This window comes from Canis lupus, chromosome 17 (genome assembly GCF_003254725.2).
Source record: "Canis lupus dingo isolate Sandy chromosome 17, ASM325472v2, whole genome shotgun sequence".
Classification (NCBI taxonomy): domain Eukaryota; kingdom Metazoa; phylum Chordata; class Mammalia; order Carnivora; family Canidae; genus Canis; species Canis lupus.
The window spans coordinates 34,055,033-34,078,377 of NC_064259.1; the positions used below are offsets into that span (position 1 = coordinate 34,055,033).

The window sequence follows — 23,345 nt, forward strand, 5'->3', positions numbered from 1 at the left end:
GGAAAGCGCGAAATTTCCGCCCCCTCCCACCCCGCCCCCCACGCACACATTTTGATTCGGGCAGTGCCGAGACGCCTTAAGAAGTGCGCAAGCGCCCCACGGACCAGGCCGGAGGCTGAGGGACTCGCTAGGGTCGGGCATTGGGCGGGGCCTGGAGTGGGAGGGGCGGGGCCTGGAGTGGGAGGGGCGGGGCCTGGAGTGGGAGGGCGTGGTCTGGAGTGGGAGGGGCGGGGAGAGCTAGAGTCCACCAGTTGGTCTTTGGGTTGAAGGTTTCTCTTCCTTTACCAAACTTGCACAGTCTTCTGTCTTTCCTCCCCTCGCTAGGTCACCTGGTGAAGTGCCCCCCCATCCTCAGTCGGAGTATGTACCCGCTGGCCAGGTTTCTCTGGGAACCTGGGAGTGAGGCAAATAAGAAAATGTGGACTCTTCTGCTGAGAGCTTTTTAGTACCGCGGGCTGTTAGTGCTTTCGCCCCAATAATATAAAGTTAACCTCTTGGGTTTGGTGCAAAAGAAATTCATAGTGACCTGAACTTCAGACAGCGGGATATAAGTTTTGCAGTTTCTAAGAACCTGAGTTTTAAGGATATTGGTTGGTTACTCATCCTTTTCCAGGCCTCTGCCCTTAGAGATAAATGAAGTGAGGAATGGAGAAGAGGTAGACCAGAAACATTTGAAAAAATTTGGACCTTGAGCCTGGAAGATCCAGGACTACCACTCTAAGTTCCAGTAGCATTCACTTTAGTTCAATTTAAAGAGGTTATTTAATTAAAAATAGAAATACCGGGATCCCTGGGTGGCGCAGCGGTTTGGCGCCTGCCTTTGGCCCAGGGCGCGATCCTGGAGACCCGGGATCGAATCCCACGTCGGGCTCCCGGTGCATGGAGCCTGCTTCTCCCTCTGCCTATGTCTCTGCCTCTCTCTCTCTGTGTGTGTGTGACTATCATAAATAAATAAATAAATAAATAGAAATACCCTATGATCCAATAATTCCAGTGATATTTACCCAAAGAAAACAAAAGTAGTAACACATAAGGATATATATATGCATCCTTGTTTGTTGCAGCATTATTTACAATAAGCAAGATATGGAAACAACCTAAGTGTCCATCAATAGACAAATTAATAAGGAATATGTGCGGTGTGTGTGTGTGTGTGTGTGTGTGTGTGTGAGAGAGAGAGAGAGACTGTGCATAGATAGAAATAATGGAATATTACAGAACTGTTAAAAAGAATGGGATCTTGCCATTTGTGATAACATGGATGGACCTAGAAGGTATTATGCAAAGTGAAATAAGCCAGACTGAGAAGGACAAATACCATATGATTTCATTCATAAGTGGAATCTAAAAAAAAATTTTTTTGAATAAGCAGAATCAGACCTATAAATACAGAGAACAAATTGATGGTTGCCAGAGGGAAGAGGGGTGGGGGAGTGGGGCTAAATGGGTGAAGGGGAGTGGAAGATACAGTCTTCCAGTTACAGAATGAATAAGTCACAGGAATAAAAGGCACAGCATAAGGAATATAGCAATGATATTATAATAGTGATATTTTGGGACAGACACTTGCATTAAACATAGCATAATATATTAACTTGTCCAATCACTATGCTGTGTACTTGAAACTAGTTGTGTGTCAACTATATACTCCAATAAAAAATAATAATAAAGATGTTTTTAAGCCTCCATTATGTGCAAGGTACTGTATGAATGTAGCATACTAGTTTCCTACTTCCAGGGATGGATTAAGGCTTTTCTTAGCTTTATACAGGTTTTTACAGCATATTATGATGCGTTTATGAAAGCACGTGGAAAACTGATAGATGATACTAACCAACCTTTACATAGCATTTCCCAACAATAAACTCATTTAATCTTTACAACAATACTATGAAGCAAGTGCTATTATCATCTTCATCTTATAGTACCAGAAAAGTCACTTGCACCGGTCAGCTGTTAGTAGAAGAACTAGTCATCTGGCTCAAAAATCTGTACTCTTATGCACTATATTATAGAGAAATAGAAATGAATTCATCCTGAAGAGGATGAAGGCTAAGTAAGTGTTCTAGATCTAGGGTCTACATCAGCATCCTGACTGCCAGGTGTAAACCCAAGAGCCCCAAGTGTTCAGCACTACCAACATTCTGAAGAGCAAAGATTTCAGGCATATTCATATGATCAGCCCATCCAAAGTCGCTGCTTTTACAAAGCAACATTGTGGCATAATGGAAAAAACATTCACTTTGGGTTTGAGTTGTGATTTCTTCAAGGCTGAGTGATTTGCAACAAGTCATTTCCATTTTCTGAGCTTCACTTGCTTCTGTAAAGTAGGAATCATCATCATCATCTATTCTCCCTCACTGGTGTTCTGAGAATCAACAGTTCTGTAAGTTATAAAGCTTACACATATGTTAACTTGCTGATCTTACCTTTCAGTTATTTTTACTTTTCCACAGCTCTTGATGATATATAAAAGTCTTTTCCTGATTAATTTAACCAATTGATTAATTAACTTTTTAAATTAATTTTTATTAGGATCCCTGGGTGGCGCAGCGGTTTAGCGCCTGCCTTTGGCCCAGGGCCCGATCCTGGAGACCAGGGATCGAGTCCCACGTCGGGCTCCCGGTGCATGGAGCCTGCTTCTCCCTCTGCCGTGTCTCTGCCTCTCTCTCTCTCTCTGTGTGTGTGACTATCATAAATAAATAAAAATTTTTTTAAAAATAAAAAATAAATAAAAATAAATTAATTTTTATCTTTTTAAAGATTTTATTTATTTATTCATGAGAGACACAGAGAGAGAGGCAGAGGGAGAAGCAGGCTCCATGCAGGGAGCCTGATGTGGGAATCAAACCCAGGACTCCAGGAACACGCCCTGGGCCGAAGGCAGACACTCAACCGCTGAGCCACCCAGGCACCCCTTAAATTAATTTTTAAAATCCTGGGCAGCCCGGGGGGCTTAGTGGTTGAGCTCCTCCTTCAGCCCAGGGCCTGATCCTGGAGACCCGGGATTGAGTCCCACCTTGGGCTCCCTGCATGGAGCCTGCTTTTCCCTCTGCCTGTGTCTCTGCCTCTCTCTCTCTGTGTGTTGCTCATGAATAAATAAACAAAATAATTTAAAAAAATAATTTTTATATGCTGGAATCACTCATACCAAGAAAGGAGCATAAACTTGCTAACACATACTAGGTAGAAGGAAAGGGCCTTCACAGAGTTTAGGTTGAAAAGAGAAGTAAAATGATTTAGGACAGCTCTTTTCTTCCATTCTCCTGTCTTCTGGACATACATTGGAAGAAGAAAGTAGAGAACATTCCCAACTTTTAGAGCATGAAGGTGTACCAGCTTCTTGAAGTATAAAGGTGCCTGTCAACATTGGTTATTTTCCTAAAGTTCCTGCCATCTGATTTTAGATCCTGCAAGACATAAATTAAGAATCCTGAAAATGTTACAACAGCCGGGCTGTTCAGTGGGAGGTAAAATGTCAGTAGCAGAGTGTGGGTTGGGATGTCACATGGAGTGGCTGATCATAGGAAGATTTTGTCTCATTTCTCAAATAAAACACAGCACTCTGACAGCACCGAAGCCAGCTATTCTCATTCTTATTTGCATATCCCACCCAACATCAAAGCATGATCTTTCTTTATATCATGATCCCTTCAGGTTATTCACTATCGTATTCTGAGGAGAAGTGACCACAGTTCACAGTACAGAGAAGCTTGTCAATCACCAAGTGATCTGAGCTTGTGCAAATGCTAGTCTGGCTCAGGGTGAATCAGACTGCAGCCGCTTCTCCATTTGTGAAGACTGTGTGCTAATGGCCTTTGGCAGGCTACTCTGTGAGAGCACTCGAGAGTGGATGAAAGACCAATATAAATTTTAAATTGGTTTGTACTGAATATAAATAGGAAATGCCTCCATGTGAAATAGTTCTTAATTTTTTTAATTCTCCAATTTTCCAAGAATTGGCTTTTAAAAATTGATGCTTGGTGGGCCTGGCCAAGTTAAAGCATGTAGGCCCTGTAGTAGTTGAGGTCATTGTGGGCTGTGGGCTCCTCTCTCTCGCTCCCTCCATCCTTCCCTGTCTTCAGAAGCCTTCGTATGTCACCTGGCTTTGGTGTCATCAGTGGGGAGCAGAAATATAAGCAATGAGCATTTGTTCTAGGCTGTATTACCATCTAGTACACAGGCCTCCAGAAGCCCTCCTTTCCCCCACTTTACTGTTTCTTTGCAGCCAAATCTGCAAACTGAAGAACCTTTCTACCCTGGGGAAGCCTGTCTGTGTTTGTGGATTTTGCCCATTCTAAGGTAATTTCTCTGGTGGAAAATGGACTACAATGGCATCACTTGTGTTCTATCGTGGCTTTTGTCTATCCTCTCTTTGGCAAAAAGAAAGGCAGAGGAAAAACATTTCCCTGACATTTATTTTTTTAAAGACTTTATTTATTTATGAGAGACACAGGCAGAGGGAGAAGCAGACTCCATGCAGGGAGCCCAACGTGGGACTCTATCCCAGGTCTCCAGGATCACACCCCAGGCTGAAGGCAGCACTAAAGCGCTAAGCCACCTGGGCTGCCCTTTCCCCAGCATTTAAAACTGCCAGTGATATCCCCAAGACAAACACCATTGATAAAATATCGGAAAACAAAATGGAAAGCTATATACATTTTATGATTTTTCAGAACGATGACACCTGTCGTGCAATCATCTGGTAATTTTCATGCGGCAGAATAGAAATCTCAGCTGTCGTCGCTTAGTCTTTTTGTCAGATAAAGCCCTATCTGGTGTGCAAAATTGTCTTTGAAACCTGAAATCTAGATTCTATCGATATTATTGAAAAACAATTAAAGCTTTGCTAAGGCATGGTATTTTCACAGGAGGAGTCAAGGATCTGAATGGCACATTTCTCACCCAAAGAAGGGGAACTGGCAGCTGGGGTTACAGTTGCTAGGACAGCTTTATTGTACTACAGGCTGAACATATTGACATCAACTCCCTGCTCTGACCTTCTCCTTCGTGAATGTCAGTATGGTGTGTGAAGCTGCCTCACTTTTGTCTGCCTGCTTTTCATGATGTGCAAGTCAAAAGCACATCCACAGAGATTATGGATTTAACTCAATTTTGACACATCACATTTCATCTCACTGGTTAAGAAAGGCTGAGGTATGACTCATAATTTATTTTAAAGCATTTTAAATACACTTAATTATGCATAGAAAAAAGTTGAAATCCAAAACAAGATTCCTGCAACTTTACATTAACATCATCTATACAGATTTAGTATATATAACATAATGTTGTCCTATACATAGAATGGAAGGATTAGCCTTCTCCAGTGTGGGTCAGAGGGTGGTTCCTAACTCCTGGAGATTCTCACTCTCTGTATCACATATGTCAGCAATGTTGCAATATTTTACAGCAAGCACGCATATCTGTTTGTAAGTCCATATACACACAAATAGCACAAGGCCCCCAAAAGGCATAAAAATTAGAATTTTAAAATGTTTTCGTGCACTTACACCCTAAGCTACCAATTAATTTAGAATATTCTTTACTCGTCCCTTGCATAGATGTGAGGAGTCTAGTGAGCGACAGTCTCCAAGTAACAAACCACATGAGGGATCACTGGAGGATTGTTCTGCCCATTAGTGTTAACACTATAGTGGTTCTTCTTCACAGGGCTGTTGGATAAATGAGTTAATTAATGAATGAATGATGATGATCAAATGAACAAAAGAACAAACATCATCTCCGCACATTGCTGTGAGAAACGAGTGACCGTCCTGTGTAGTTATTTACATGAGCACCCTGATGGCCATGGAAACTGGTGATCAAGTGAAAAAAGAGATGAAAAACCTGGGTCTCAAGAAGGTAAATGTTGATGGATCATTTTCTTTTCAGGTGGAGAACCTTTTGTCTTTAGAAAAATCTTTGTGACTCTAACCAATATCAAAACATGGGGTGCTCCAGAGCCACTGAAAGTATGTCCGGGTCCCAGCTCTACACTAGACTTGTGACCTTGGGCTAGTTCCTTAACCTCTCTCGGCCACAAAATAAAATTTTCAACTTAACAGGGTGATGGCAAGAATTAAATAAGATCAGAGGCACCTGGCTGGCTCAGTCAGTTAAGCAGTGGACTCTTGATTTTGGTTCCGGTTACGACCTCAGGGTTGGAAATTGAGCCCCATATTGGGGGCATGAAGCCTACTTAAGATTCTCTCTCTCCTTCTCCCTCTGCCCCTGCTCTGGGCTCTCTCTCTCTCTCTCTGAGAAGGAGAAGAAGAAGAAAAGAAGAAGAAGAAGAAGAAGAAGAAGAAGAAGAAGAAGAAGAAGAAGAAGAAGAAGAAGAAGAAAAGAAGAAGAAGAGAATTTAAAAAATGAAATAAGATTATATGTGCTTAAAAAATTAGAAGAAAGTATGTAAATATATGGAACTCTATATGGAAAATAATATTGAACAAAAACTGTAAAACTGGATCTATTCACTGATATGAACCAAAAATCGATTTAGCATGATATAAAGGATTAGAATTTTAAGTCCACTGGATGCTGTGTTTGTATAAAGTTAGCTGGTTACAATAAAACTTGTAACCTAAAAATCTTTCCATTTTCTCAAACCGTATACTTATGTCCTTTTTGCTTTTCCCTCTTCCTTTCCCCAAGATTGGTAAATATTAGTTAAGACCATGGGACAACAAACCAGAGCCTCAGATAGGACCCAGTATGAAAATAGCCCCTAAAGATGTGGAATCTATCTTGAAAGGTTGAAGGCCAAAGAGATGAGTATCCCACTAAAATAATAGCCAATCTTTTAGCATCAGTGTGAAAATAAAAAATCACATGATTTTCAAATACCAAATCATAATTTTACTTGCTTCTCCTTCCGCCTCAGGCTCTTAAACAGTGGAGATTTGGCATTTCTATAGTTTCTGCAACACAGAAACACAAAGTCATAGGTCTAACTTCAGATCACCTTCTGAAAGAGAGTGACAGGAACTTGGCTAGAACATCAGACCAGCCTGGGTATGAATCCTAGATATTCCTACTGACAAGTTCAGTTACCTTGGGAGAGTGACTTCTCCACTCTTAAGTCTCAGAGGCAAAATGAAGGATCTAAATCACAGGATTATTGTGTTATCAGGTAGCAAAGGTACCAGCCTGTGATCACTAGTACCTGGGCATAGCTTGCCAGGTGATTCCTGATGGCCAAGTTGGGATGGAGAGACAGGGAGGTCAGTCTGGAGGTCTTCCTTCCAAGAAATGGTCAGGCTTCTGACTATCTCCATGACAGTCTGGGGGAAGCAAAGCCATGGAAGAAAAGGGTTGGAGGAAGTTATAAATCTAGGAAAAGTGTCTAATGGAAGGCAAATCTCCCCCTTGAAAGAAAGGGGACTGGAGAGAGTATGACATTCCCAAAACCACAACTGAGAAACTCAGGAAGCCCAAGTCAAGGGCCGCTTGCCCTGGGCCTGGAAACCCCAGCCACAACCCCGCTCTCCACTGACACTGACCCAGAAGAATAATTTGCTAAAGCACCGATCCCAACAACCCAAAGATTTCCAGCAAGAGACTGACGTTGAAGCCTGGCTTTCAGTGAGGAGAGTGAGGAGACAGTGAGGAGAGCTGGAGAAGTCGTGGTTTTTAACACGTGATTGTGTGATCATCACATCTCATCCAAACCCCAGACTCCAAGGCTACCCTGTCTTCTTTGCCAGCACCTATTCTTATATCCTAACAGACCATGGATGCATATGGGAGAATAAACTGCATGTATTTTCATTTAAATCATGGTAAAGGTAAAATTCAAATCAAGGTATTTGTGTTTCCACACAGCCCCCCACCCCCACCCCAGCAGAAGCAAGCGCTCTGTGAACACACACACACGCACATACACACATAGCCTTGTTTCGGCACAGATGTCAGGAACGCAGAGCCTGTAAATCTGCCCAGGCAGTTCTGTTCTTGAATCATTAAGAACAACCGAGTGGGTGGAACGAGAACATGAAATTGCTGTGTGCACTCATGTTTTGTTTATGGAGCAATCATTTCTAGACGTGTTTTCTTTTTTTATGAAGAATCTTTTCTATGTTTGCCTTTTAACACCCCACCTTCCTTCCTGTCCCCGGCTCTCCCACACCCACTAAAAAGAAACATTGAGGGCGTTACAAAAATCTCCACAAATTTGAAGAATAGATTACATTAAGTGTCTCTCTAAACCAATTCCTTTTACTCAGTCAAAATAAATGATTTAGTAATATGAATAACACAGGTAACAGTTGAATTTGAACATGGTGTATAGTTTTAAAAAGCTCACAACAACTCCCAAATCATAAAAAAAAAAAAAAAAAATCACCTTCCTTGATCCACCATGTGCAATGAGGACCTAGTTAACCCAGAGAATTGAAAGTCCTGAGATGTTCTCAGCAGGGTTTAATTCGTGGTTTATGCACCTGCTACAGGATTTTTTCACTTAACTTCACTGTCACTCAGCTTCTTTATCTATAAAACGGGAATCATACCTACTTTGTGAGGGCTCAGTGCCTAGGAGAGTAAGCACTCAGGAAACTGTAGCCACTCCTACTATTGCTAATAATTGCAGAAAGCGGGCAGACGGGATGGCTCTTGCTGGATCCTATGAATTCTTTGTTCTGATACACCCATCCCCCAGCCTTGGCCAGAGCAGACACTCAACGGGGGGCTCCCAGACATACCATGGTGATAGCGACCCCAGTTAGGGTGCAGTCTTCTTGGACCCCTACGAGTTTCTGTTCATTTCTAGACTGACCTGTGAGCTGCTACCCCCACTCCCTCCACACCTCCCACCGAAGGGGGGGCCCACGTGTGTGTTTGTTGAGTTCTAGAGCTATGTTTACCATCTGGGTGGATCTCACTTCATTGTTTTCCCTCTTGTTCTTTTTGGCTTCTTGGCGTTGTCCTGCCTGGCGCACACCCCCAGCCATGTTCTCATCACAGCAACCCCCTTGTTTTCGGTCGACAGCTTACAGCTAGAGGCAGAGTGGTGGCATCAGGTGCTTTAAGAGAGAGCGATTGCATTAAATTTTCTCTCAGGAAAATGAGCTTGGTTTTTAAAAAATGTTCCATGGAACGGATCTAATAACTTAGCTCTGTAATAATTTCTCCTCTGCCTCCTCTAATTGCAAGGATTCTTTGAGAAACAATGGAGTATTACTGCTTTTCAATAGGCTGATGAGACTGCATTTGCAGAGGGCTTCTATCAACAGGAGAGCCTTTCAGACTTTACCCACAGCACAAACAGGTATAGGGAAGCCTCCCCAGCTGAGAAATGGATAAGGGGAGCAGTGGCCCCAGGGCCAGTCCTGAAAATGGTCTACTCATCTTGCGGTGCCATGGACCTCCAAATCAACCCCTCCCTGGGAGGGGCCCCATGAGGCTCCACAGAGGTACCTGCCTTTGGATCTGAAAGCCTGTCCAGCCAACAACATTCAATGTCTATCCAGAATGAGGTTTAACCACAGGAATGCTAACTAGGCTAGTGACCTGACTTCCTGCATGTTCTGGGAGGGCTGGGGGCTGATCAAATTTGAGAACTGAGAGCGGTGGCCACAGACTTTTCCAAGAGAGCTATAATGCTGTCAGTCAAATAGCACTTAATTTCCGGTGGGTTGTAAAAGTGCCATTTATCCTGCAAGCTTCAGGGAGAGCAGCACGGTAGGATTCTAAGTTAAATGATGCAAGAATAACTACTCTCAGTAAAGATTTTGTGCTTCAGAATTAAAAACAAAGCAAAAAAGACCAAACCTACTTTTACACTGATTGCAAATACTGTAGCGAAGAAATCACTTTCCATTAAATTCCCTTGATAAAGCCACGTGTAACCTGAGTTGACGGCCACTGGAGGCCCACAGCCATTCAGCAGCACCTTGTAGGCATAAGGAAGTTTTGTCTTTAGTGACTCAGGTCACATTTTTGCCACATGGACACTGTCGCACCAATAAAAGGATGGTCTCCAGGGGCAATGGGTGGTCAGGCTGATAAGGATCTGAGGTGGTTCACAAGGCAGTTGGAAGAGGGGCCAGCAGCAGTGGCCCTGACACAGTGAGGCCATTGGCCATTGGCCAATGGCACTTGTCTGCTGCCATCAAACATTTATACCTTCTCCTGGGCTTGCAGACCTACAATTTAGAAAATCTGGGAGAACTTTTCATTTCTAAGAAGAACCACATAAGAAACAACTTCATGTAGCTAGGTAGCTGGGACATTGAGGCAGTGAGGTCTGTGCATGTGGAGGGGTCTGGGGAAGAAGAGATTTAGGAGGAAATACTACTAAGTGTTTCAGTGACTTGTTATTTAAATTACATATAGGCTACAAAAGTACTGTTTAATAAATACTACCCCAGGGGCCCCTGGTGGCTTAGTCAGTTGAGTGACCAACTCTTGGTTTCAGCTCAGGTCATGATCTCTGGGTGGTAGATGGAACTGCATGTCAGGCCCTGTGCTCAGCGAGGAGTCTGCTTCAGATTCTCTCTCTCTCTCTCTCTCTCTGTCCCTCCCTCTCCCTCAAATAAAGAAATAAAATATGTAAAAATAAATAAGTAAATAAATACTACCCCAAAACACACAGTTAACTTTAATAAAAAGGTCAATTAGTAGTACCATAGAACATTCTGGGGACACCTGCCTGGCTCAATTGGTAGAGTGCAGGACCCTTGATCTCAGGGTTGTGAGTTCAAGCCCCATGTTGGGTGTAGAAATTACTAAAAAAAAAATATACAAACCTAAAAAAATAGAATATTCTGTGAGGATGGTAATGTTCTATATCTGTGCCAACTATGTGTGACTGTCAAGCATTTGAATGAAATGTGGCTGGCACAACTGAGGAATTTAGTTTGTAATTTTATATTATTTTAATTTTTCTTTGGATAGCCACATATCATTAATGGCTACAGTTCTGGACAGCACAGATTCAAGAGGATCAAAGTGGGAAAGAGAAAGGAGACACTAGAACAACCTTCCTGTTTGTCCGGATCCTGAAAGTAGGAAATCCAACTCATTTGCTAATGAATTCAGTCCACGGGAGTAAAAAAAAAAAAAATCAATTTGTATCAAAAGTGCTTTAATGCCTGTCTAAATGTTGAACCATAATAGCTTCTCTTTTTCACAATTTCTATGGGGAAAAAATACCATTTTATGCTTCTGGAAAATGGAAGTGTCATTCTCAGTGTGTGCCCTCCATTAATATCTCCATCTTTGTGGCATGTAGAGCTTTGCCTCTGTAGGCTTCTCCTGTCAGGTAATGATTTTTACAGCCAGAAGCATAAATAAGTTCTTCTGTTGCTAATGACAGGTGAGGTTTCCCACCCCGATTGAGACAACCACTCCATCCAGTAACTCAGGGCATTGCAACATTTCTGCTTAGGAAGTGGCAGCTAATTCCTCTGAGAAACATTTCACGTACTACTGATTGTTCAGCAACCAGCTCACATCAGCAGATCTGGGCGCCATCCTGGGGCCCAGGCGAGTCCCTTGAGGAAAAGTGGCCTCTGCCAACAGACAACAGGTACCAGGGCAGTGCCAGTACACAGGACTCCCTGCTGCCCACCCCAGGCCCAAGACCCCTGCAGCCCCTGCAGAGAAGGTCCTGAAGCCCTGACCTCGCTTCCTTGCAAGGGGAAAAGGTCAAGCTGAGGGTGCACAAGTAAGATGGAGAAAGGTTTCTCATGTAGGGCACTGGCTGGGAAGCAGGGGAGGAAGAGAAGAGGGAGGTTCTTCTGGTTAAAAACAAAAACTAAAAGGCTCAGGGCACCAGCAGCTTAGAGTTGTGAGTCTGAACCAGATGATAAGCTTTTAAAAAGCTGTGAAGTAGAAACACCTGGGTGGCTCGGTGGCTGAGTGTTTGCCTTTGGCTCAGGTCGTGATCCCGGTGTCCTGGGATCGAGTCCCGCATCAGGATCCTCACAGGGAGCCTGCTTCTCCCTCTGCCTGTGCCTCTGTCTTTCTATATCTCTCATGAATAAATAACATCTTAAAAAAAAAAAAAAAGCCATGAAGTGCAAGCATCACACAACGATTCTCTCTGATGTCAGAGCTCTGTCCTGGTCTCGTGGAAAGCACCAGGGCCTCTCCGCGGTGGCGAGGGCCGTGGGGTGTCCCAGCCTGCTTGCGGGTGAGGAGAACACAGACTCGCCAGCCCAGCAGACGCAGACCTGGACAGGCTGCTCAGCCAGGCCTGCTTAATTGATACAGGCTCCTAATGAGCGGGATAAACACCATTTGGGGCCATTTGCTGTGAAATGGACCAGGGTGTATGAGAAGTCGGCCTTGTACGGGCAGAAAACGTACACGTCGGCAGAAAATAATGTGCTGGAAAAGTTTTACATTAAAGACGTGCCATTCTGAGTGTGCAGAGGTGTTAATGCTTATGTAATTAATCATTTCATATTTGAAGATTGGGATTTTTTCCCTTTTAATTAATTAGCCAGTAGACTCATTACAGTACATTTTTCATGTCAAAAAGGCAGCGGATTCTAAGAGAAGAGGGGGGCTGGTGGGGAGAAGGGCCGGCAGCTGCGGTGGTCTAGTGTGCTGTGCAAAGTACAGAGAATCTCGGTCATCTCTGCCTACAAATATTCCCTTTGAAGGGCCTGCAAATGCGGATCTGGTCAAAATGCCTGGCTTTTATCCACGTCCTGGGAATGCAAGGCTCTGCTGGTGCACGCTTTTTCAGAACCTGCATTCAGTTCCTTACCATGTGTTGTGGCCTGCCCAGTCAACGGATTTGTCTTTCGCTAGCACGAGGGTACAGCAGGAGGGCTAAAGGTTGGGCTTGGAAGCCAACCACTGTGAGTTCCACTGCTGACTTCCTTCTCAGCTGGAGACTGTGGGCAAGTCACCTAAATCTCTTCATGCCTCAGTTTTCTGCTCTTTACAATGAAGGTAAAAGTAGTACGAGCCTCAGGGTGGCTGAGGAAGAAAGTAAAATAATGCATATTAGCTATTTAATTGATGGGGCACGTGGATGGCTCAGTGGTTGAACATCTGCCTTTGGCTCAGGGTGTGATCCCGGGGTCCAGGGATTGAGTCTCACCCTGCGTGGAGCCTGCTTCTCCCTCTGCCTACGTCTCTGCCTCTCTCTCTGTGTCTCTCATGAATGAATAAACAAACCCTTAAAAAAATGTTTACTTGGTACCTGGTATATTCTGAAGACTCAAAACCAGTAGGCTTTAGTACTAGAAGAGTATACTTCTTTGTGGGACAGAATACCACCTTTGACTCCTTCACAAAGCTATTTTTTGTGTGATTGGTAAAATATACATAACAGAAAATCTACTGTTTGGACCATTTTTAAGTGCACATTGGTGTGGTAGTAAGTACTTACATTATTGTGCAACTGTCACTACCATTCATCTCTGGGACTTTTTCATCTTCCCAGCTGTAATTCTAACTTCATTAAACACTAACTTTATTTAGTCATTAAACACTAACTTCCCATTCCCCCTGCCCCACCTCCAGCTCTTGGCAATTACCATTCTACTTTCTGTTCTGGAATTTGACTACTCTAGGGACCTCATCTAAGAGGAATCATACAATATTTGTCCTTTGCAACTGGCTTAATTCATTTAGCACTACGTCTTCAAGATTCCTCCATGTTGTAACATGTGTCCAAATGTCCTCCCTAATATCAGAAAGGGAGACAGAACATAAAGACTCCTAACTCTGGGAAACGGGCTGGGTGTGATGGAAGGGGAGGAGGACGGGGGTGGGGGTGAATGGGTGACGGGCACTGAGGGGGGCACTTGACGGGATGAGCACTGGGTGTTATTTTGTATGTTGGTAAATTGAACACCAATAAAAAATAAATTTATTATAAAAAAAAAACAAATGTCCTCTTTTTAAGGCTGAATGATATTCCATCATGTGTACATACCATATTTAGCTTATCCATTCATTGGTCAATGGACACTTAGTTTGCTTCCATCTTTTGACTACTGTGAACACTGCTGCTGTGAACGTGAGGGGGCAAATATCTATCTGAGTTCCTGCTTTCACTTCTTTGGGATATATCCCCAGAAGTGGAATTGTTGGGTGACATGTAATTCTGTTTACTTTTTTGAGGAACCATCATACCACTTTCCACAATGACTGCACTGTTCTATGTTTCTGCCAGCAGTGTACTGGGATTCTATTTCTTCATGTCCTCACTACCACTCCTTATTGTCTGGTTTTTAATTTTTTAATTTTTATTTTTTTAAAGATTTTATTTATTTATTAGAGATACAGAGAGAGAGAGCGGCAGAGGGAGAAGCAGGCTCCATGCAGGGAGCCTGACGTGGGACTCGATTCCGGGTCTCCAGGATCACACCCTGGGCTAAAGGTGATGCTAAACTGCTGAGCCACCTGGGCTGCCCTGTCTGGTTTTTTAATAGCCATCCTGATCAGAATGAATGCCATTTGCATTCCCCTGGTGACTAGTGATGTTGAGCAGCTTTTTGTGCTCCATGGAGCTTCTTGATAGCAGATAAGCAGATACGAAGGGGAGAGCATAGTAGAAACTCCTGGTGATCTGAGCACAATTGTTGAGAGTATGGGAATACAAGCTTCTGTTTCTATCAAGATAATAGATAGACAGTGATAATTAGATAGATACATAGATAGATAATAGATACAGAAGAATATGGAAAGATATTACATTTAATATACACATAGAAACAAAATTCTAGCTTGGTTTGTGCCTAATCATTAACTCATAGGGTTGAACTCTGGGATGGCAAGAGGATCTTTTCTATTCTTATCTTATTTTACATGTTTCACGAAAAGGGAGGATCGGGGGTAGAATTACAAGTGTTTAAGGGGCGCCTGGATGGTGCAGTCAGTTGAGCGTCTGACCTTGTTTTCAGTTAGGGTGGTGGTCTGGGCGGCCTGGGATCTAGCCATTGTGTCTGGCTCTGTACTCAGTGGGGACCCTGCTTGGAATTCTCTCTTTCCCTCCATCTGTTCCTCCCCTGACCCCCAAATAAATAAATAAACATTAAAATAAATAAACAGGGGCACCTGGGTGGTTCAGTGGCTTAAACGTCTGCTTTCAGCTCAGGTCATGATCCCAGGGTCCTGGGATAGAATTCCGCATTGCATTCCCGGCTTTGTGGGGAGCCTGCTTCTCCCTCACCCTCTGCCCCTTCCCTCGTTTGTGCTCTCTCAAATAAATAAAATCTTTAAAAACCTAAAGTGAACTAATAAATAAATAAAAACATCCTTGGTAACATTTGCAATTATCTTTAACTTCATAAGTCAATAGATTCAAGGAACACAGACCAAGAGATGCAAACTATAAATGTTCACAGGGAAACCTTTTTACTGCTTTACTGCCGCCTGGCAAGGGCGCAGTAGAAGTGATGCTTAACCATGGCTCTGCCTTTCTGTTCAGCAATAGTCAGCACCTGCCCTGGGGGCTGCTAGGAGGCTGAAGGAAGACCACAGGAGTTGAAGACCTGCATCTGCTTTCGAGACATTTACAGTTTGTTGTTGCTTGCACAAGACAGGGTGAAGATACCACAGAGGGCTTCACAAAAGTGTGAAATTGTGCATGTGGACCTGATCTAGGTGCTTTTGAGACAAGATTGCCCAGAATCTGCTAGTTTGGGAACCTCTCCTGGAGAACTGACAGCAGTGGTGGGTGCATGCTGAGCTGACCTTGAGGGAAGAGAATTCCTCTTGGTGTAGGTGTAGGAGGTATCTTGGTGTAGGACAGGCAACACTCCATGCCCTGGTGACAGCATGGGTCAAGGCCCTGAGGCCAACTGAGCCAAGGTGGTGCAAAGACTCTGCCTGGCAGGGAATGAACAGAAGTTCAGAGAGACTCAAAATATGGTGATGTTTTTTGCCTTGACTTCAAAAAAAATACATATTCATTAAAGATTTTTGTGATTAGCTATAGAGATATAAGTGTATAGATAATATAGATAAATATATGTAGAAAGCATAGATAAAATGTAGTATGGATAAATATACTTTTTTACCCAAATAAAATGATGCTATACTGTTCTACAACTCTCTATTTTCCCAACAATGCTCCTATGTTGTCAAGACCTCTCTTTACATATATACACACACATATGCCTGCGTGCATGCGCACATTCACACTTATCAATACACCCCATTTGTACAGCTGTGATGTAATTTATTTCAATAGGCCCCCATTGATGAGCAAATCTGAGTTGATGAGAGTATGCATCTAAATCTTGTTAGGTATTGCCTAGTCACCTTACAGAAGGGCCACAGCCATTCCTCCATCCCCTCTACCCCGGGGTGTGTGGAGCCTCATGGCCACACCACCTGCTTAGCATCACTAAGCCTCACTCCTTATCAGGAGTGAGGATGACAGAACCAGCAGCAAAGGTTGCTGTGGGAACTACATCAGGGAATCCATCTCCAAGTTCCTGGGACAACCTTAGCACCCAAAAAATCAGCTGTCACTCTTATCTTTCAAGTTTTAGCTAATTTGATGGGCAAAAATATTTTGTTGTTTTGATTTGCATTTCTTAAACCTCAAAGGTAATTATGACAATATCTCCTAGCAGATTTATGAGTCTCTCAATGTTGTATTCATTCAGCCAGTGGATCGTGAAGGTCATACACTGATCCAGTCCCAGTGTCCTGCAGAATCTCCTCTGGCAGGCAGTTGCCTGCTCCCCAGGGCTGACTTGGGAAGGACCAGTACTCTGGGGAGCCTTGCTTTAGGACTCAGACCTCCCTTTCTTCATCCTCAGGTCCTGTGGCTGGGCTTGAGGATTAGGACTCTGGAGGTAGTTGAGGATAAGAAGGGCTCAGTTTTCCAGGGGACCAGGAACCTGATGGTGGGTCCCAGGAGGCCCAGGCACCCAGACCTACCTTCAGTGGGGCCATTGCCCAATTCAGCTATCGGTAGGGTGGCCGGGTTTAACAAATAGTAGTAAGAAACGCTCTGTTAAATTTGAAGTTCAGATAAACAATAAATAATTTTTCAGTATAGGTATATCCCAAATATTGCATGAGATATACCAAAAAAATTATACTAAAAAAATATTCATTGTTTATCTGAACTTCAAATTTAACTGGTTGTCTTGTATTTTATCTGGTAACAGGTTTCTTTTTCTTTCCTTCTTGCTTTGTTTTTTGTTGTTGTTTTAAAGATTTTATTTATTTATTTATGAAACACACAGAGAGAGGCAGAGACACAGGCAGAGGGAGAAGCAGGCTCCCTGTGGGGGAGCCCGATATGAGACATGATTCCAGGACCCTGGAATCACGACCCAAGCCAAAGGCGATGCTCAACCACTGAGCCACCCAGGTGTCCCTTGTTTTTTTTTTTTTTTTTAACACGGGACTTGAACTCATGACCCTGAGATCAACATCTGATCTGAAATCAAGAGTCAGAGGTTTAACCAACTATGCCACTCAGGTGCCCCTCATAACAAGTTTGTTTACCTGCTGTATTAGTTTCCTATTAGTGCCATAGCAAATTACCATATTTTTAGTGGCTTAACATAATACAAATTTACTCATAATTCAGGAGGTCACAAGTCCAAAATCAGTTCCACTGGACAAGGTCAAGGCATTGGCAGGGCTGATTCCTTTTCCAGATTCTTGGTGCCTTCATTCTCTAGCTCATGGTCCCTTCCTCTGTCTTCAAAGATAGCAGTGTAGCATCTTTAAATCTTTCTCTGAGTCTGACATTTCTACTTCCCTCTTACAAGGTCTCTTGTGATTATTTCTTGGATAATCCAGGTTAAGAGCAGCCCGGAAATTAAAAAAAAAAAAAAAAGAATGGGATCTCTGGGTGGCCCAGCGGTTTGGCGCCTGCCTTTGGCCCAGGGCGCTATCCTGGAGACCCGGGATCGAATCCCACATCGGGCTCCCGGTGCATGGGGCCTGCTTCTCCCTCTGCCTGTGTCTCTGCCTCTCTCTCTCTCTCTCTCTCTCTGTGACTATCATAAATCAATAAAAATAAAAAATAAATCATAAAAAAAAAGAGCAGCCCGGGTGGCTCAGTGGTTTAGTGCTGTTTTCAGCCCAGGGCGTGATCCTGGAGACCCGGGATCGAGTCCCATGTCGGGCTCCCGGAATGGAGTCTGCTTCTCCCTCTACCTGTGTCTCTGCCTCTCTCTCTCTCTGTCTCTAATGAATAAATAAAAATCTTTAAAAAAAATAAGAAAAAAATAATCCAGGTCAATCTCCCCTCTCACGATGTGTAATTTAATTATATCTGCAGTCTCTTTTACCATGTAAATTAATATATTCACAGGTGCTGGGGATTAGGATGTGGACATCTTTGGGGCAGGCCTGCATTATTCCACTTGCGTCTCACAAGCTTCTGACAAACGTCTCTGGTGAAGATGTTCGAAACTCATTCTGCAGGCAGTGTGGAACCTGTAGCCATTATTCAACCTATCACACTTAGGTGGCGACCATCAAACATTGCATTGTTTCTATTGCATTCTAAGTTCCTAACTCCAACACCAATTCTCTTCCCCAATGTGTATAATGTATAATAACAATTGACATACTATACTGCACCTATTTCACAAATGTCTCTGTCTTCCTACTCTCTGCTTTGAGGATAGACATAAGACCTACTCCTCTCGTCTGCTCTATGCTTGACACAATGATGATCGACACGTGTGCCTGAGCAAATGATGATTGAATGTGTTACCTATTGAGCTGTAAATTAGGGTGTGCCTCTAAAATGTACTTATATTACCAAAATAAACAAGAAAATGTATGTTGGGTGGGAATGTGATTCCATGAGAAGAGAGATGGGCTCTGGACCAGGGAGCTGAGCAGCAAAAGGAACGCAGAGGTGAGGACCAGAGAGGCTTGGGTAGGAAAGAAAAGGAGGCAGAAAGGCAGGAGGGCTCCCAAGCCATGGCCCTTCTCTGGTTCTGGGTGCAAGACAGTGTAAATTGAGGAGGTGATTATGAATGCGTTAGGGGTCCCCAACCACATCATGAAGCAAGCATTTGTGTGCAACCACTTTATTTGGGAGATGATCTTAGGAAGCCCAGAAGGAGCAATGAGCCTGGAAGGGACAGAGCCAATCAACGGTGTGTTGATGGGCGCTGTGGCCCCCCTCCCTGGGCTTCACCTCCTGAGGGCCCTCAGAATTACCCCACACAGATGGATCTATGGGGACAGTCACCCCTTGCTTGGGCTGTGCATATGAGATCTGTTTTCAGGTGACCTGAGGGGAGCCCCACATGGGTATGGCAGAACCAATGTCCTCTCAATCTGGTTACTACTACAAGGTAAGATTACATGGATACATACCTTTGATTTTATTTACTTTTGTGATATTTTTAAATTGTATAAAGTTTTATTTAAAAAGAGAGGAATATGTCCATTTTGTAAAAAATATAATGGTAGAAAATATATATACATCCTCCATGCCTGAAGGTCTGCATTGGATCCCCAGAGAATGACTGTTTTTTTTAGCCTCCAAGGCAGCTGCCACCTTGATTCTCCCAGTCTGATACATATACAGGAAACATCCCACTGGAATTTCTGACTTTTGTTCACTAAATTCTCCTCTTGCTCCCACCCCCTGGTTTTCCCACAATCACTATGCAGTTACCACTTTCCAGCCTTGGTTCAACAGAGTCCATCTCTGATAAGTGTGTCTTCTCAAAGGAAAAGAAATCTCAGTAATTATAAGTTCATCGAGTTCATTCTACCAGAACTTCTTTTATTTTCTTGCTGTAATTAATTTTGTTTTATCTGACTGTTTTCAGACAATAACTACCCCACACTGGGACTGGTCTATGTGAGTACCTGAATTCATTCCTTAGTTCTTAGTGTGAGTCACAAAGAAAAACATTGTCTCAAGTGACAGGACCCTTGTGAGTTATGAAGAACCCAAGTGAACTGCCAGGCGCTGTGGCATTAGATGCCACCCCTTGGGCCCCGATGATTAGACAGCCACTCCCAGGTACAGATGAAGAAATGATAACCTGGGCAGCCCCGGTGGTGCAGCGGTTTAGCGCCGCCTTCAGCCCAGGGCCAGATCCTGGAGACTGGGGATCGAGTCCCACGTCAGGCTCCCTGCATGGAGCCTGCTCCCTCTGCCTGTGTCTCTGCCTCTCTCTCTCCCTCTCTCTCCCTCTCTCTCTGTCTCTCATGAATAAATAAAATCTTAAAAAAAAAAAGATTAAAAAAAATGATAACCTTCCTTGAGACACCCCCCCACCCAGTTTGGGTGGATAAGGTTTTCATGGCTCAAACCATAACCATCACAACCCAAAGGCCCTGGAGTCACACCTCCTGCCTAGTTCCTTGAGAAAAAGACAAATATAGAACAGGTTTTTTTTTTTTTTTTCACTTATTCGTCCCACAAATTCTTTTTTTTTTAAAGAAGATGTTTATTTATTTATGAGAGACACAAAGAGAGAGGCAGAGACACAGGCAGAGGGAGAAGCAGGCTCCATGTAGGGAGCCCAATGTGGGACTCGATCCCGGGTCTCCAGGATCAGGCCCTGGGCTGCAGGCGGCGCTAAACTGCTGAGCCCCCCGGGCTGCCTTGTCCCACAAATTCTTGTTGAGTATCTGTGATGGCCAAATACTATGCTAAGTACTCAATCAGAGATAAAATGTGAATTATTCTTCCCAGGAGGAAAATGTGTGGCAGCATCTCGGGTCAGTTCTGAAATGAAGTCGATTAAGGGTAGTAAGGAAACAGAGAAAAAGGAGAGTGAAGAAATAACCCAGATCCAAGAGAAACAGGAGCAAAACAGCCGAGTGCTGACTGCTGACCACTGGTGGCGGACAAAGTTCAGAAATACACGGTATCACCCACTATCTAAAACCTCAAGGAACAGCTTTTCCATAAATAAGCACTGCGTGCAGGCACACACACACACATACATTCCAACCGTTCTACTAGCTGTCACATACAGAGAGAGGGAGGCTTGCATTTTTGTTTACTTTGGCAAATCTAAATTTGGACCTAGAATCTCCTCACAGAGCCTGCCTCACAGACCCTGGTCCCTGTCGTGTGTCCCTCGGGCAGCAGGCGCTGGCAATAGGGAGAGCAGGCCAACCCACCAACACGGGCTAAAGGCCAGGCCTGGGGGCCCTGCCAGCCGTTCCCTGACTGCCCACCATTCTGCCCTTCGACCCAACAATCTGTCTTGCAAAAACAATTGGCATTCAGTTTTCAGGAGATGAGCACCAAGTGCAAAATATTTACCATCCAGCAGTTAAGCTTCGGCACAAAATTGGTTGCCTCCTCAGCGAATTAAATTCAATTAGCTGCCTCCTTATCTCCGCTGTGCATTGTAATAATCGGGGACGCCCGCCTCTGCCCACGTCTGCGTAGAGAGTTAGGGGAGCAGCGGCCGGACGGGCCTTTGGTGGGTGAAGCCGGCGGCAGAGCCCTGCAACCCGACGATCCTCTCCTCAGCAGCAAAGGGATGGTTGGGCTCTTCCTTCACATTTATTTGCACTAAGGATTGTGTCCTCCCCACATGCACACTCTACGCTCGGAGAGCGGCAGGAGACCACTCTGCTCTGACAACTTTCTCTGCCACTGACATTATCTCCTAATTACCTTCTCAGCGGTGATGGCCGGGTACCAGCCCTCGACTTGTGCAAAATGATTCTAATAGCCCGTCTGATCGGGAGGAAAGGAAATGCTGTCGTTCTTTGAGCTTCATGGGGGCTGTTACCACTTTTCCAAAAGAGCCTGAATACTATTCACGATGATCAGAAGGGAAAAACGCACACACACATTACTTCGAATGACCATTACTCCGAAAACAATAACATGTTTTTAGCCAGATGAATATGTTTATGTAACAGGGTAACTCTTGTCCTCAGCAGAGCTTCCAAGCACCAGAGCCATTAAGTTAATGGCTTGAAACGGAGCCCAAAGACTGGTGTTTGTTCTATGGCACTCGCCCTGGGTGGTGGGATGCCTTGTAGTCTTCAAAAAGGGATATTTTATTTTATTTTTTTAAGAACAGATGACTTGTTCCAACAGCCTGGAGGTATGCAGCTGCGGTCTGTGGCAAGTATTGTAGGGGGAAGAAGCCAGTTTGGCCAGGAAATCAGGTGGCGTGATGTTGAAAGGTCAACTTCAACAGGTTTGTCCTTGGAGAAATAAGGCTGCAAGTCCCACCCCATGTCCCCGCCTAGACCTCAAGCCCCTTCTCTGGCCTCTAGTCACCTCTTGGTGACCTGTGCCAATTTCTAATGACGTAAGCATGTTTCTTTTCCCTTTTGCCTGTAAGGAGTCCATTGGTCAAATAAAGGAAGCCTATGACGGCTGAGACTTGGATTGGTTTTGTAAACTCAGAATCCTGGCCAGCCTTGCTGGTGGTCTCAGGAGAGCCACGAGAGGGCTGTGGATGGACTTGTCACCTAAAGTGCTTGCAGGCCTGACACCCTAGGTAAGGACCACTGGTGGAGTTCCACAGTGGCTCAATCAGCCATCATCCCCACCCTATTTCTTCAGGCCCACTCAGGAGATGGCCTTGGGGAGGAAGGGCAAAGGCCTGAGAATACGGTACAAGACGTTCCACAATGTTGCTCAGTTCTTGAAGATATGATCAACAGCTTTTAGACCTGCAAACCAGAGCGGCAATGGGGGTCTGCTCTAACTAGGAGTTGGGGATGGATCTCCAGCTCTGGTTTGACTCAGCCTACTGTTCAGTTGTCTAAAAACCACCTAATGGGGCGCCTGGGTGGTGTAATCGGTGAAGCAGCCGACTCTTGGTTTCCACTCAGGGTCCTGGGATTCAAGTGGCCTGGTGCATAGGCTCCTCGCTCAGCAGGGAGTTTGCTTGAGGATTTTCTCTTTCCCTCTCCTTCTGCCGTTCCTCCCGCTTGTGCTCTCTCACTCTCTCTTAAAAAAAAAAAAAAACACATCTTTTTAAAAATAGAAACCACCTAGTGGTTTAATAACAACAATGATGGGGCCATTTGCTTTCATTTTGTGAAAATAAAGTTATTAGAACAACCTCCCAAGCCATCAGCTTACTGGTCATCAAACCTCAGAACTGCTTGAGTGAAACAGACTGTCTAAATTTTAAAAAGCAGCATTAATGATCCTGTTGCTGGCTTTCCAAAGAGAAGTGTGTTGTAAGGTTCAAGCTGAAATGCTGGCTTCCCTTCCCCAAATCCCTCAGCTGGTGCTTCTCCACACCTCCTCTCCCCTGTTCTGCCTACCTGGCTCACCCCAGGTCTGTAGGTGCCAGCGTTGCCACTCTCTGGAGTGAGGCTGTCAGCAAGACCACCACTGCCACTCCAGAAAGCTGGGACACATGGGCTGTCGGCTGCGCTGCCAGTTGTCGTTTATAACTTCAGGCCTCTGCTATTTCTTGTAAATAATTGGGGGAACAAAT

At 44.1% G+C, this 23,345-nt stretch overlaps 1 protein-coding gene and 1 long non-coding RNA gene across 4 annotated transcripts in view; one reads left to right on the forward strand and one right to left on the reverse strand.

Annotated features, from left to right (window-relative positions):
* The first annotated feature begins 2,259 nt into the window (after nt 1-2,259).
* LOC112664459 (uncharacterized) lies at nt 2,260-7,668 on the forward strand. The gene is made up of 3 exons (XR_003139727.3): nt 2,260-2,386; nt 4,229-4,302; nt 5,674-7,668. It is a non-coding gene; the product is annotated as an uncharacterized LOC112664459 (long non-coding RNA).
* A 12,837-nt stretch (nt 7,669-20,505) lies between these two features.
* Nucleotides 20,506-23,345, reverse strand: part of KCNG3 (potassium voltage-gated channel modifier subfamily G member 3) — an 84,972-nt gene continuing 82,132 nt past the window's right edge. For 2 of the 3 annotated variants that reach the window (XM_049095488.1, XM_049095487.1), the window contains exon 5: nt 20,507-22,846. In XM_049095488.1, coding sequence (XP_048951445.1) covers nt 22,740-22,846 — 107 coding nt within the window. In that variant the 3' untranslated portion in view covers nt 20,507-22,739. Of the gene's footprint in view, nt 22,847-23,345 lie in introns of all 3 variants that reach the window. The other variant, XM_049095490.1, reaches the window with a different exon arrangement.